At 38.9% G+C, this 15,478-nt stretch overlaps 1 protein-coding gene across 2 annotated transcripts in view; it reads right to left on the bottom strand.

Annotated features, from left to right (window-relative positions):
* The window catches only part of LOC128879333 (LIM and SH3 domain protein Lasp), a 36,296-nt gene extending 21,474 nt beyond the window's left edge, over positions 1–14,822 (bottom strand). For both annotated transcript variants that reach the window (XM_054128396.1, XM_054128391.1), the window contains exons 1-2: positions 14,396–14,822; positions 2,632–2,726 (exon numbers count right to left, since the gene is read on the bottom strand). In XM_054128396.1, coding sequence (XP_053984371.1) covers positions 2,632–2,726; positions 14,396–14,464 — 164 coding nt within the window. In that variant the 5' untranslated portion in view covers positions 14,465–14,822. The remainder of the gene's footprint in view (positions 1–2,631; positions 2,727–14,395) is intronic.
* Between the last annotated feature and the right edge of the window lie 656 nt (positions 14,823–15,478).

The following is a 15,478-nucleotide window of genomic DNA, read 5'->3' on the forward strand; positions in this document are numbered from 1 at the left end:
TCTATTCCAGTAAAGTTTTGCCCAGCTGTTCCTGCAAGTAGCACGAATAAAAAAGAAATCTGCCACGTTGCAAATGTTACATTGCAACAAATTGCGTTTCGACAGTCCCCGTGTGTCGATCATTACAATTTTGCGCAATAACGTTCCCGTAATTAGGCTTCGAAAGCCTGCGCACTTACCACGTAACGAAAACGGATTGACAATAACAAAAAATATGATAATCTCGTTTATATGTAGCGCGTAACGATGGCTCGTTGATCAGCGGATAGAGATACGAATCTTCGATTCGTAAACTCATTAATACTCTACCGGAGAGCGGTTCGTTATTAGAACATATTACCTTTCGCGTTCTCTATAGACGGACCCCAATTATCCCCGTATGCATACCGACTCGACAACTTTGTGTCGTCATCCGCAACTACTTAGTGGCATACTACAGGAAACTCGGAATGAAATAGAGATACCGATAGAAAATGGAATCCCAGATTCTTATTCTCAGTTTTCATTATTCTTGACACGGTATGTCAGCTTTACATTGAATTCCAACGCTGTACTGATTCTGACAAACAAGCAACTCTTTTGTAAACTGATAGAGATTTAGTTTTAGATCTATTTTGTCGTGGTTTATTCAAATATTGAGTATTCTACGCAGGTAGTGATAGAAAGGGAACGAATACTATTCCTTTTAAGGAACAGATTGTATTTGTTTTATATCCATAGTCCATCTTCGATTGACACTACAGAACTTGCGATTAGACGATCAACTATTGGGTTGTCGAGAAAGTCATGACGTATTTTTTCTTGATTTTTCAAATGTTATTTATTTATATAAAGGACAAAGATCAATCAATGATATGTAGCCCGTTTTGTTCGATAACCTTTCGTCACCGTTCAGTGAGTTTCATAATCCTTCGTTTATAGAAGGATCTGTCTTTATCGGCGAAAAATTGACTAAGGTGCTGTGTAACAGCTTCATCGGAATCGAACGTTATATCACGGAAAGAAGCTTGAAGAGCGCGAAACAAATGCAAGTCCGATGGCGCAAGATCTGACGAGTATGGTGGGTGTGGTAACACATCCCATCCAAGCTCCAGTAATTTTTTAATTATTGCTTTGATTTCGTCATCATCAACCGCGATCGGTCTCTCTGACCGAGAAGCATCGCTGAGATTAAAATCACCAGCACGGAATTTCGTGAACCATCGTTGGCGCTGACGTTCTTGTAAAGCATTGTCACCACAAACTTTACGCAACTTTTCGCAAGCTTGACTTGCGTTCTTCCCTTTATGGAAGTAAAACAATAGAATATGGCGAAAATGCACAGTTTGATCTTCCATTTTCAATTTATCGTACAATTTTCCAAATTCAACCAAATCGATCAGTTTTTTGTTTAGTACGAAGCTAGAGTTCTTAGTTGTCAAATGACAGCAATCACATGGTTGCAACTGACTCTAGTACTGTCAAAAGCAAACTAGTGCCACCTGTTGCAGAAATGCGTCACGACTTTTCCGACAACCCGATAGTAATCAGAAGATTTTAATAATAAATTCCAACTACTTCAGCTACAACAAAAAGTATTGAATCCTCCGGATTTAATTTCACAGCCCCATACTAACAAGCGAAATTAAATAATTAAAATACACGTTGAAGAAGCAATTGCAAATGGAGTCTTGTGTTAAGCCGATATATTGGTCCTCGATGGGTTAACAGAAACGGCGGCGTTGCCATGTTCCTTATCACCGGTTGGTAGCGAATAAAGAAAAAAACCGATTGCATATCCGAGGCTAACCGATACTTGGGGTCAACAGCACGATACTTTCGGATCCTTTCACCTGAAATCCTTACTGGGAACGTTACTATAGCCGCGTGGCTCGATGCACCGCTACCGTGGCCACGGCAAGGACGCGGCAGCTGAGAGGAACCATCGAAGGAGGATCTCTTGGAAAGGTACGACAGCTATATATTATCCTGACCGCAGGACCGCTTGCTTTCGCTGCGTCGACACGCCTGGCATGCGTTTAACTATCAAAAGATTCGCAATACTGCTCGCAGCGGCGACTGGCGAAATCGAACGCTCCGCGCGTCCAGGGCTGTATCAAGAATTCTTACAACTCTGGGTCGAAGGGAACGATAGGAGGTCCTCTTGATAAGGAAAACAATAGAGGAGTGGTACTATGGAGCATATCCTCCTTGGGAGGATCTCCGCAGGAATTATTTAATTTAATGGAAAAACGATGAAAATGGAAAAGAATTTTTTACTCGAGTACTTGGAAGATCGAAGGATTCAGAAACTGAGGGGCTGCAGGCCCTGTTCGCCTTATCTTAATTAGTACCTAAGTGCTTCTTTGCTTCCTTGCAACATCACTTGTATTTTATTGCCAACAATTTGAAGAATTATCCTCACCAACAAGTGGCTGTGTAAATATAATTCATGTTTCTCGAGTGAATGTATCGTAGATAAAACATGCTTTAAGACTTAGAGAGTCTCGTAAAGAACGAGGATTCGCAAAGATCTAATAATTTTGCACGTCGACTAGGGTTTCAAGGCAACTGTACAAATTGACCGTTTTACGAGCTCAACGTGGAACATGAAAGGGTAATAAAAAGAACGTGAGTGACTGTTTTACTTACGCCTCACAGTATGGCTGTTTGTTGAACCCCTTGTACGTCCGCATGTTCAGGATCATTCCGCAACCCTGACACTTGAAGCACTGTTTGTGCCATATCTGAAACAACCAAGCACTGAAATCACTCTCCGCAAATCCGTCCAGCTGCTCTTTATTTAACCCTGACGGGCGGACAGGAATAATCTCAGAAGTAATCTGAACGTTGATTTTATTTATACAGATAGTTAAAGAAGAGAAGAAACGTATAGTGGGATGAAAAAGAAACTGCTTCCCACTCTATCTTATGATAGAAAGATTTTTATTTTTTAATTGGCAATGAGACAGTGTTATAGCAAAGAAAAAGTTAACGTATTATTAAACAGAATAAAATGAATCCCAAGGAGTCTGCTTTCCTCAAGAAAGTGCAAAAAGATATTGAATCATCGAAACTGTACAAACAACTTTTAAATATCTATATAATTATAATATATACGATACAATATTTAATAAACATGCTTGTTCAAAATCTGGTCGAGAGACTCTAGAACGAATCAATCGTTTCTATCTGGCTCGTTCAAGGTCGGAGAACCGATATCTCGAGGGACCAGCCAAGGCAAAGACCTTGGTGGCTCACACGATTGTTTGCTCCAGGGAGTCGATCGGCGTTTGAATTGCAATTAGTTCTGTTCTGCGAAGCTGTCGATACATCTGGCGTACACGGTTTCTCGACTGACCCATAGATAACCGAAGGCCATCGTAGTAGCTCGCCGATAATTGGCAAGGCTGCTGCCGTCGAATCAAACGAATAAGGTCGCGGATCTTGAGCAGAACGCTCGAGGAGGCCTCTCCTGCTGACACGTACACCCCGGAAAGAGAGAAATGAGTCACGACTAAGTGAGTCAACTTCGATTGCGGTCGACAAAGGGTTATAATTATTCGCCATGTCAAACGCCTCTTGTCTGGCGTTGTTTGTCGCGCGGTGACTCGTTGTCGCTGTGAATCCTCTTTATCGCCTAGTATCGTTGGCTACGATAATCTCTCGGGCCTCTATCACGCGTCCTTTGTGGTTGAGCGTTGAACAGATTCGGAAAATTGTATTTTACTTTTGGCGAGAAACAATTTTTTTATATTGTTTTCTTTGGAAGAGGCTTGCACTTTGGAATGAAGGTTTACTAATTCATTTCTTTGGAATTTCATGACTTAAGGATGTGCTGAAAAGTGTTATTGTAATAAAGAATTATTTTGGTGGGGGTATTTATATCTTCTGAGCAACTTCGATGGTTTTTTATTTTTTCACTTGGGTTTTGTATCTTATGTAATATACAGGGTGTCCCAAAAATGTTGGAGGTCCTTGAAAAGAGTGGTTCAGGGGGTGATTTGAAACAACTTTTTCCTTAGAGAAATTGTTGTCCGAGGCTTCGTTGAGAAGATATTAACGGAAAACACTGACCAATCAGAGCGCGCGGATACCGTTGGAGCGGCCGTGGTAGCGAAGGCTATGCGCTGAGTGGCCGCGTCAATATCCTTCGATGCACGTCGAGTCACTTGTTCGCGTACGAGAGCGGCTACCTAGCGCGTAGCCATCGCTATCGCGGCCGCTCCAACAGTATACGCGAGCTCTGATTGGTCAGTGTTTTCCGTTAATATCTTCTCAACGAAGCCTCAGACAACAATTTCTCTAAGGAAAAAGTTGTTTCAAATCACCCCCTGAACCACCCTTTTCAAGGACCTCCAACATTTTTGGGACATCCTATATATTGTAGAGAATTGATGTTCTATTTTCTTTTGTCCTGTAGATGAAAGAACACATCTTGTCAATTGCATTTAATTGTAAGCTATGTAATTTATGTAAATCTACAGATTTATATGCTTCTAGAACCAATTTACAATTCTACAATCAAAAAAAAAAGAAAAATGTTCAATCCACATTTATTCCCAATAAAAAATTCTTCTAACTGTGCACTGAAACATTCATCGCCAATTTCTTTTCATCCAATAAATCGAATTGGAAGAAACGTTCGATCTACCATCGAACGGTAGATTAGAGAAATCCACGCGTTTGGAAAAAGGAGTAAAACAGGGAAAAGGAACGAATGCACTACTGTACCACATCGTGGCATTGCCAAGAGCATTCTCAGCCGCGGCACGTTTCGATTTCTAGACGATGCAGGTCGTCGATGTCAATCCGTGAGCACCGGGGAACGAATGCACGTAGAACGAGTGCACGTAGAACGAATTGCAACGTAAAACGAATGCAACGGTACCGTACTCGTATCGCGCGGGCAATGTTAATCGCGCCACGGAACCGAGAGCTAATCCCGTCGTTGCTTTCGACCGGCGCGTACACGCCGCGGGGATCGAGGCACGTAGATCTTGTTGCTTCAATTTAACTGCAATTAGTTAGTCGCGATTAGCGGTAATTACCGTGGTCCCGCTTTCGAATCGTCCTTAGAAACGGTCGCCATGGATCCTCCTCGCAACAAATGCTTTCTTCTTTGATAAAAGGGTTGATATGGCACATACAGGGTTGATAGTATCCAAGGAATAACGAGACGAAAATTATTTTATTTTAAAAACTAGTTTTCCTGTGGGTGATCAATTTCTTTAACGGTGTAGCTCGAAAAATTGATTCAATTCAACGTTCCAATAAAGAATACCTACTTTTGATAAATCAAAGGAAATGTACGGCGCACATTATGATCTTCTATACTTACATAAATAGATATATCTGCATATAACTCATATATGTCGCTGGGAAATGATAAAAATAGAGATTTGATTAAATCCCTAAGGCAGATGATCAATTCACGGGAGATGTTAAAATAACAACTCTGTGACGTCATTCCCTAAAGAAAGTAAGTGATTTGATCAAATCCCTTAACTGTTTTACTGAAAAGATGAAATAGTATGATTTGATCAAATCCCTTAACTGTTTTAGCGAAAAGATGAAATAGTATTGTTTAGATATTGAAGGTATTTATTTAGTAAATCATACGTTATTAAAAGTAAAATTGGTAATATAACAATACTCATAGAAACATAAATTATTTATACGAGACTAATTAGCAAAAGAAATAGGTACTTAAGCTGATATTTAAAAAAACAAAAAGAATATTTTTAGGGAATGCAATTAATAAATAATTTATGTTTCTATGACTATTGTTGTATTACCTACTCTACACTTAATAACGCATGATTTACTAAATTAATACTTTTAATATCTAAACAATATTATTTCATCTTTTCACTCAAACAGTCAAGGGATTTGATCAAATCACTAACTTTCTTTAGGGAAATGACCTTACGGAGTTGTTATTTTATCTCCCGTGAATTGATCATCTACCTTAGGGATTTGATCAAATCTCTATTCTTATCTCTAAACGTAAATCTCTATACGTATGATTACTGGTCCAATGAAAATAATTTCACCTAGAACAAACAGTACCGAAAAAGAAATTTGTTAGGCTTGAGATATGTGCGTGTAAACGCTCGAAACGGTTATGGGAGGTTGCCAGTCGTGTGATTTAATTCGATTACTCAATTACAATGCTCGCGTCGCGCGTCCCGGTATTTGCAAACGATAAAACTCGTCGAAACGGTATCCCGCGATACTTTCGCTCGTTTTTGGAATGGTTTTTGCTTGCGCAACAGCCTGGCCCCCTCGTTTCGCAAGAGGTTTCGTTGTGGGGAATCAAATATGGACACGGGGCTCCACAATGCTTCGCGTGGAACATGGTATCATTAAAGTAGTGCCTACGTGGGTCGCTAGTGATTTATTCCTGGATCCTTAATGTTATTTTTATTTAATACTTGAAAGATGGTTGAGAAAAATATCGAGTTTTGTTAGTTGATCGAGACACTTTATTATTTATAATGAGATGAAAAGGGTTGGTAACTTTTCTCATATTTTAAATCATTTTCTTCTGAAGATTTGTTACACCGAGTAATATATCACGGTTTCGAATCAATATTCAAATTATTTTATTAAATTTCCTATCAAGGGTAAATTCTTAGCCTCTACTTGGCCATCTTATTACCATTTTATTCATCAAATCAAAGCAAAATTTTAATTACACAATTTGATAGTCAATAAAAATTCCTGCTCCAAATGAATTTAGCAAAACCCAATTTAACCCAAATCTTAGATAATTACTGACTCGAATAAATACCGCTGTTGGGTTTATTCGTCGTTCGAATAAAATTTCTGGCTCGCGTCGCGTCGGCTCGTACGCGACGTTTGATATTTAACGGGTTACAAAGGTCAGCCGGGGATCATTTGGCTGTCATTGTTGCGGACGAGCTCTGCATAATCCGCGGCAATTTGCTATAATACGGTCGATGCTTTCACTTTCGACGACAGCGTCGGTGCACCCGCGATATAATTTTACCCAGCTGATCCAATTTCCCGCGCAACACTTTCTTCGTCGGCTGCAACGAGGGAATCGTCTGCGTCCTTATACAGATCATAGTTATTTAACGAACGTAATTACGCGAGCAATTGTTTCCGGCAACGTGTGCTTCTTGTAATAGGAATAATAGCGCTGCTCGCGAGGAAATACTACCTCTGCACGCCTTGAGCACTCGAGCGCTTAGAAGATTAACGTAGGAATTAGAATGGCTTCTTGCATAGGGAAAATTTAAAATAATTTCTTCCTCGATAAAGAATCATATTAAACGTAATAATATATATTTTTTTTTTTACAAAAATTGAACTGATTTCTTGTCAAAAATGAAAATAAATGCAATTTTTTGTTTATAGAAATTATAATAATTCATTGATTGATAAAATTATGCATTCATTGAATTCAGGTGAAGTTTTATTGAGCAAAAAATAATTAGAATTCAAGACCTCAACAACGAACGGATTAACCTTCGTTTCCTTTGAAGCAATAATGAAGAATTAATTTTCGCTTCCTGGTTTCACTCGACTGCCCCAGCATGAACTTGGTCGAAAATCTATTCAGGAATACGTAGACAAAGCGGTTCACGACTCCAACAGTAAACGGATCGATGCGATAGTTGGCAGAGATTGTAATTACAATTAGGAGGCAGGCACGCGTTAACAATCCCTGTTTTCGAATGCAACTCGTTCCACCGTTTACTGTTTAATCGCCACACGGATTGCGATGCAACGAAGAGGCTGCTGGCTTTTTTTTCCTAGTAAAAGGTGTCCAGTAGATGTTACTCGCGTACGTAGAATAATTATTCGTGCTTTCGCAACGGCCAGTGGGAAACAACCGGATGCCGTGTCGCATCGCTGGCATAACAGAAATTTCTAATGACTGAAACCACGATTCACGGATCCTAGAAAGTAAAAGGCTTATTCTTCGAAAATTCTCGCGGCAAATCACGAGACGTTGCCACAGAAGAGTCGGTTACCTCGTGAAATGTAATCGTCCCGATAAATAATAGGACCTGACGAGTCCCACGATCGCGAAGAAAAATATCAGAATAGATTGATTTGAAGAACAAAAAAATAAGATTCTTGAGGTTTGAAAAAATTCCCAAATCTACACAAAAAGAGTTACTACTCTCCTACTATAATTTTACTTTATTAAAAATTAACTTTAATTTTCTTAACTTTAATTAAATTAATTAGGACCTGGCTACTAAACACCAAAGAGTCTAAAATAGGGATCCCAAAAAAATTTCAATCGCTCCTCCCTGCAAAATTCGCATTTGCGCGTAATCAGAATCACGTGTCGAGCGCGTTCGACGTGGATTTAATTACTTTAAATCGCGCAAGGTGGTCAAACGAGTCTAACGAGAATTAATGTCTCCGGCTCCTTTAAATGACAGCCCTTGGCTGTTTAATTAACGACCATGCGACTTATCACTCGCGAGGATTGTTCGTTCGACGCTCGCCACGTTCGTTGGATACGTATAGACAATAGTTTCGTTAATAGAAATCATCCAAGGGGCGCGTGCCGGAAACTTTCCTTGATCGCGAGTTAATTCTCGCGAATGCGCGATCAGCGGGGCGGCCAGCGGCAGCGGTTTGACGTATTTTTGAAACGACGTAGGCGCAACAGGTTGCGAACGACTCCCACCTGTTGCAATCGTATACCAGACCCACGCAACGAGTAGTCTCAACCTGGAATTCGATTACAATTTCGCCCAACTCTGTTATTCTTGGGAAACGTGCAGTATAACGACACGGTGGAATGAATTTAGTATACAAAAGTACTTGAGAAAGGGACTCGTGTTGCACTGGGACTTTTACATCTAGGAGGATCTGCCTCTAGTGTTAATACATTGTTTTGCAGAGTGATAGTTAGATCTCCAAGTTAAATTCAAGATCAAATTTAAAATAAACCCCAATAGTCTCTTTTCTTTCATAGTGATTATGCTCATAATCTTGGACTTTTATTAAAGAAATGTTCGGAAGTCGATAAGAATGAAAAATGCTCGCGGGAGGGTCGAAACAAACGTCGAAATAATTTATTCGTTCGCGGCCACGCCTTAATTCGATAGCCACGCACAACAACAAGAAAAAAGTCACCAACAATGAGGAGGAGGGTGAAAAAAACTGGCGGGCGGTTCCTCTTCATTAATGGGACGTGAATTAATTGCGGCTACACCAGGATGTGGCTGGCGCATATGCGGGTCGGTTATGTTTAAAACAAGACGCTGTTCATGGCCAGAATTTTATTTGAATAATAGGTGACGAACAGAAACACCCTACAGTGATTTTGTAAAACTTCAATTTCACTCTATAATCGAGATAATAATTTTTACCGAGAAAATAATAGAACAATAGTGTCTTATTTTTCGTTCGATAAATGAAATTTTTTACCAAATGAAAATGATGCTCTCATCTCTGATAAGAATAGAACGGTGATGCTCGAAAAGCGAAATCGAAGAATGGAAGATAGAGCAAATACTCGATCACTCGGAGTATTCAACGTGCAACATAATCAAGATAATTAAATCGTGATACCGTACCAGTTTCATTGAAAAGTTGTTGAAAAAAATGATGATTCAATCTTGTTAGTCCTGGATCGACAGGAATGTTCGACATTTTAAAACGATGTATTAATAGTAAGCGATTAATCAAAGTGTACGGATTGAATTATCTCTGAGGATCTTGAGTAGTATACACAGGCTGGCAAAAATAATTAGATAAATATCGTGAATCTATTCTTAGATCGCAATGTACCAGCAAGCAAGGCTATAATTCCCGTCTTCGCTATTAACATTTCTGTTGCAGCTCTTCGATCGTTCTTGCATCTCTTTTTATATAACACTTTATTCTTATTTCTTCGAAATACATTAACAGGCTCTGTTTATAGCATTTATGTTTCGGGTTCTGTGTTATAGTTCACCTTCAAAAAATATTCACAAGACATTCTTGGACCCCAGCTGAAACGCGACTATGTAATTAGGAATTTTTCTTGATTAAACTTCGCCTCGGTTTAATTGTATCTCGTGCGTTTTAATTCGTCTCTACGCCCCGTTGACTGAGTAACGTTAAACGTCTTGCATCGTGCTTCTTCTCTCGCTCGCTCTTTCGCTAACCTCCTCGCGGAGCGACGAAGATAGGCGGAAATGGACAGAAGAAAGAGGGGAAAAAAGAAAAACCCAGGGAAGAGGTGGAAGGACAGAGAAAGAGAAAAAGGAGCTCCACGTGCCATTCACAAGACTGCACTGGCAGCGGAGCAACGAAAAGACAAGATATACACAGGGACAGAAAAACAGGAGCGATCCCTTGATATAAGGACGGATTTCTCCCTCGATATAAGAACGTCAGTATCTTCATGAGAGTATCGTAAATGAATTGAAGACGTTCTCCTGGTTAAAAAGAGATCAAACACGGCCATATTCGGACTAGTTTTAATTATGGATGGTTAAGAAATTTTTTGTAAAGATATAATTAAAAGTAGTTCGAATGCTGCCGTGTTTGTACTCATTTTAAGGGGGTACGCTGAATTAGGAGGTCTATAAAAAGCGGTTTTTCGTGAGTTTTTTTAGGATGGAAAAAAATAATTAATTTTATCGAAGTTTTTATCCTATTTTCATACATATTTGACTAGTCTTACAAATTTTTTGAGTCGACTGCGACGCACATTTGTAAAGCACCTCACAATTAAAACCTCCTATCGGCGGGAAAGATGCAGGTCGTAATTTTGGTTTGACACAGAAAAACCAAAAGAAATTTTCATTTTCATACATTTTTCTTCTATGTGAACTAAGAAAATTCAAACAAAAAAAATTTTAAACAACTTCTTTATCAAGTTAAAGTGATTTGTTTCACCCAAAGAACTCATTCTTTTTTTCAAACTTGTAGTAATTTCACATTTCACCATTTTTGCGGATTTTTTTTAGTTCACATAGAAGAAAAATGTATGAAAATGAAAATTTCTTTTGGTTTTTCCGTGTCAAACTAAAATTACGACCTGCATCTTTCCCGCCGATAGGAGGTTTTAATTGTGAGGTGCTTTACAAATGTGCGTCGCAGTCGACTCAATTTGAATATTTCTTGTTGGAAAAATTTGTACAGACTAGTCAAATATGTATGAAAATGAGATAAAAATTTCGATAGAATTAATTATTTTTTTCCATCCTAAAAAAATTCACGAAAAACCGCTTTTTTAGACCTCCTAATTCAGGATAACCCCTTAATCGCGAGAATATCACGAAGAATTCTATAAGTAATATAATTAAAAATAGAGGTCATGTGAAGCATTATTAGAATCACGTACGTTGAGTGGACCTGAAAAGTGCCAACAGAAATTCTTGATGTTTACGTTCCTACTACTAATACATTTTCGAAACGTTGTTAGTTTTTTTATTCGAATTAGGGAGAAGTTAATGGGATGGGGTGGAGAATAGAGGCGTTCCATAGAAGACGCCAAAAATATATACGAGCGGGGGCGAGAATACAAAGAGTAGCGGTGAGAGAATTTAGAAAACCAACGTGGCGATCGCATATCGCGATACAGCCAAATTTAGGAGGCCGATGGAGTCTTCTGCCGCCTGCCCTGCAAGCCTGTTTTCCGGCGCACTATGCCGCCTACGTGATTTAGCCTCGTTAACTCGACTGGAGCGTTAAATAAATTGTAACCGGTACCTGTTTCTATAATTCAGTTCGAAACACATTCGAAAATTAATGGCAAGGTAGTTTCAAATAACATCTATCGAATATATTAGGTGTAGAAATTAATTCTGTGCGTTTATATTCAATAATTCTCTAGTTTAAAAAAATATGCTTCCTCGTCATTTTGGTACATCAAAGTACGAACCTTCAATTAACTTATTTTTTATAAACAATGACATTTTACATTTTCTCGGAAATCTCTAAAATAGATAGATTACAAAAAAAATAGCTATTTATGTAAGTTGCGAAATTGACAAGAAAAAAACAATTAATCGATGGAAATGTTGAAGCAATAAGTATTCGCACAACTGTTTAAAAGTACTTTCCTGGAAATTTGATGTTTTCTAATTGGTACGGAGCAATAAACTAATGTGTTTACGTTACAAACTCTACTGTAAATGGTTCGTCATAAGAATCGTACAAATACTTATTGCTTCTATACTTGTACCTACTTTCCGCATTTTTTTTTGTTAATTTTACAAATTATATTAACTAGTAAATGTTGTTTGGACTATATCTATCTTAGAGACTTCCGAGAATATGTAAAATATCATTGATTAGAAAATAAGAAGTTAAGAAACTACAATTTCGCACAAAAGTTTAATTGGGAAATTGATCGGTGTAGGAATACATTTTACATCCATTGTATAAGTCTCAACCTGATGGTCATTGCAATGGAGGGGTCCTTGGGAAGTTTGAGAAACACTGAAATGGAGCACGGCACCTGAGACGTTGCGCCGTCATTAGTTATCGCGGCAATAGTAACTAACCGGTCACGTGCACTTTTCTAAGGAGCACTTCCGTCGAAATAACCTAGCTAACGACGTTGTTTCGTCGCGAGGCTGTCGGACAGCTCCGAAACGCGTCATCTTTGTGTGCTCGTTGATCAAATATCGCTTAGAAACTTCAATATTTATACGCCCGACGTTTCGCGGTACGCGTCGCGCGCTTATCGCGATTAATTGCGTATCTGCATACGAATGTCGTTTAATTAGGATGACTTCAGCGTAAACCCTGGAACAGACTACAAAGCAACAGCGTCTTCCACGGGAAAAGTGTTGCGTAATCTGTTCTGGGAACGGATAACAATAAAGTCCCACGGAGGAAAAGCAGTTTCGATTTTCAGATTTTAGAAGTGAGAATGGATAAGGAATAGGTTTGGGTTAGGTTTGTTATTAAATAAATTTAATTGGAAAAATGTTCAGGAAAGAGCTGGACTTTGTTGGAGAGCAGAGTATAGTTTGTACGGCACGAGGACGAACACGGCAACAATTATACCGAATAGAATAGAACGCCTCTGTAAGCGGAACTAAACGAAAACGGTACATCCCACGATCTGCTGGAAAACTTCTTCTGAGCCGCGTCCATGCAATGCCAGTTCTCACAAAACCGTATCAGATCAGATAGAAACTTCTCTTGATCAATTCTCTTTAAGATTCGCTTGAAACAGTTTTTGAAATTTGTCCGAATAGCAAATATGTATTAGAAAAACCATAAAATGACAAGAGGAAACTATAGGGACCTATAGATCGATATTGCTCAACGTTTAACTTGGTATTGATACGAGGGTATGAAACTTAAATACGTAGTTTCATTGAAATCCATCCACCCGTTTAGGTGTAATCGTGTTAAGATACATATGTACTGTTCGCGCGCAAGAAGAAGGCATCTGGCGATACCTGGTACTCTTCTCGCGCGTGAACTGCATATATCCACACCGTACTCGTGGAGCTTATAAAGAAATCGTTTGACGAAATATACTGGCGTAAAAGAATTGCTATGCCTCGAAAAAGAATATTTGTAGGGGATGCAATTCCCTTGCACCCCCTCCTGGTGCCACTGAACACTGAAATAATCCTCTGGCAGTGGCACATCGTACAATAGGTCGACATCTGTCCAGTGTCCCTGACCAAAGGACACAAAATCAATGTTTCGAAACTCATTCTGTTACCTTTGTATAGTATACGAAGAATTTAACACGAAAACAATAACATAGCTGGTAAAAAATGTAAATAAAAGTATCGAATTTTATTTTGGTTTGGAGGGAGCACAAAACGCCACTGTACATACAGATTCTGTCAATCCGGAGCGACGGCGAAAAATCTTATCTGGCGTTACAGATTACAATTTAATTTTCCAAAGCACCGAGCAAAGTTCGCTTCGCCTAATGCTCATATGAAGATGAAACGATTGTATACAACGAAAATAGTAAACTTAATCAAGACACTTCGGGATATATAATAAAATAGTCACAAAAAGAGTTTAAAATCAGAAATAAAAATAGCAATAGTGAATATTAATATCACTGCAAAAGCATTTTTGAAGATTAAAAACAAAAACAAGAATTTTCATTCTCGAAACTCCTGCAAATGCCTCTCCATAATCCTACAAACAAAAATGCTCATTCTCAAATGGAACGCTAAAACCAGATTCTCCGGACTACCTGACGCGCGCGGCTCTCTCAAATCTCTCAATTCCAATTTTTATCCCGACGAGTAACGGACAACGAGTTGTTTATCTTTTATTGCTGCTCCGAAGTTTCCATCTACGGGAGAGAAGAGGGATATCGAATTAAATTCTTAAATATATATCTTATGCTTTGCAATGATATGAAAATAATCATAGAAAAATAGAGACGAAAACGGCGCGAAGATCCACCGAATTTTGGACCGCGAAACGGAGTAAAACGTACCTTGTCGAGGCACTTGAGTTCCTCGATCGGGTAGACCGTTTTCTCGCAGCGGGCGCACGTCTTGCTCATCTTCTGCTTCTTCTTCCTCCTCTACGTCGTCTTTCCTCTCTTTCGCGCTTTCTTAGGCGCAGTTCCGCGTACGTGTGTATGTCCCTGGGCCTTCTTCTTCTTCTTCTTCTTCTTCTTCACGAAACACTGCGCGAACGTAAAGAACACGTGTAAACACTAACGACACATCCGCGCGGATTTTCGCGTCGTGGCGAACGTGGAAAATGGAACGGTAAAACGTGTTCACGCGAAATACGTTTGTTTATGGGGATTTCACGACGAAAACCACGACTGGGGAAAAAAATGCAACGCCAAGAGAAACGCTCGTACTGCACGGGTGCCACAGAGCCGCACCAAACTGCACTGCCCTCTTGTCCTCGTCTAGCCACAAAAACTCCTTGAGTGACAGTAATGGTGGTATACCGGGCTGGTCAAACGAGCGACTAATGCGTATTTATTTTTCTTTCGTATTTCGAGGATTTTTTTTATTGAAAAATTCAGTAAACGATGCTTTAGAATATTTTGTCGATTGTATGATAGCGAATTGTGTGGTTGTTTGTTCGAGGAATGTTATTCTTATCGAAATGGCTTCACTCTTGTACGGTTCGATCGATAATGTAGATCGCGATACTGGATAAATTTGACTCATATTTAAACGAAAAAATTCTCATATTTAGGGTTGTATAAGTGTTATAATGTTATAATTTGAACTTTGGCGTTGAATTAGAGAGTTGTATTTGAATGATTAACTTAGTTGCGTAAGAAATATTTAAACTCCAGAAGATGTTGAGATACTACGCTAGTCAAACTAACGTATAATGTCCGAATCTGTCGATAATTATAACTCCGATACCTTCGAAATTGTATATAAATTGTTGGAGAATGTATGCATTGTTATATATTCATTTAATTATTGTTGAACGCTTAAGAAATAGAATGCTTGTGAATATCGAAAGAGTATCGGTAAAGTAGGAATTTCGTGTCAGATAGAAATATAAACTCACTTTGATTTCGAATAACACCTTTCGACTTTTT

The sequence above is a fragment of the Hylaeus volcanicus genome, chromosome 1, assembly GCF_026283585.1.
Source record: "Hylaeus volcanicus isolate JK05 chromosome 1, UHH_iyHylVolc1.0_haploid, whole genome shotgun sequence".
NCBI classification, from domain to species: Eukaryota; Metazoa; Arthropoda; class Insecta; order Hymenoptera; family Colletidae; genus Hylaeus; species Hylaeus volcanicus.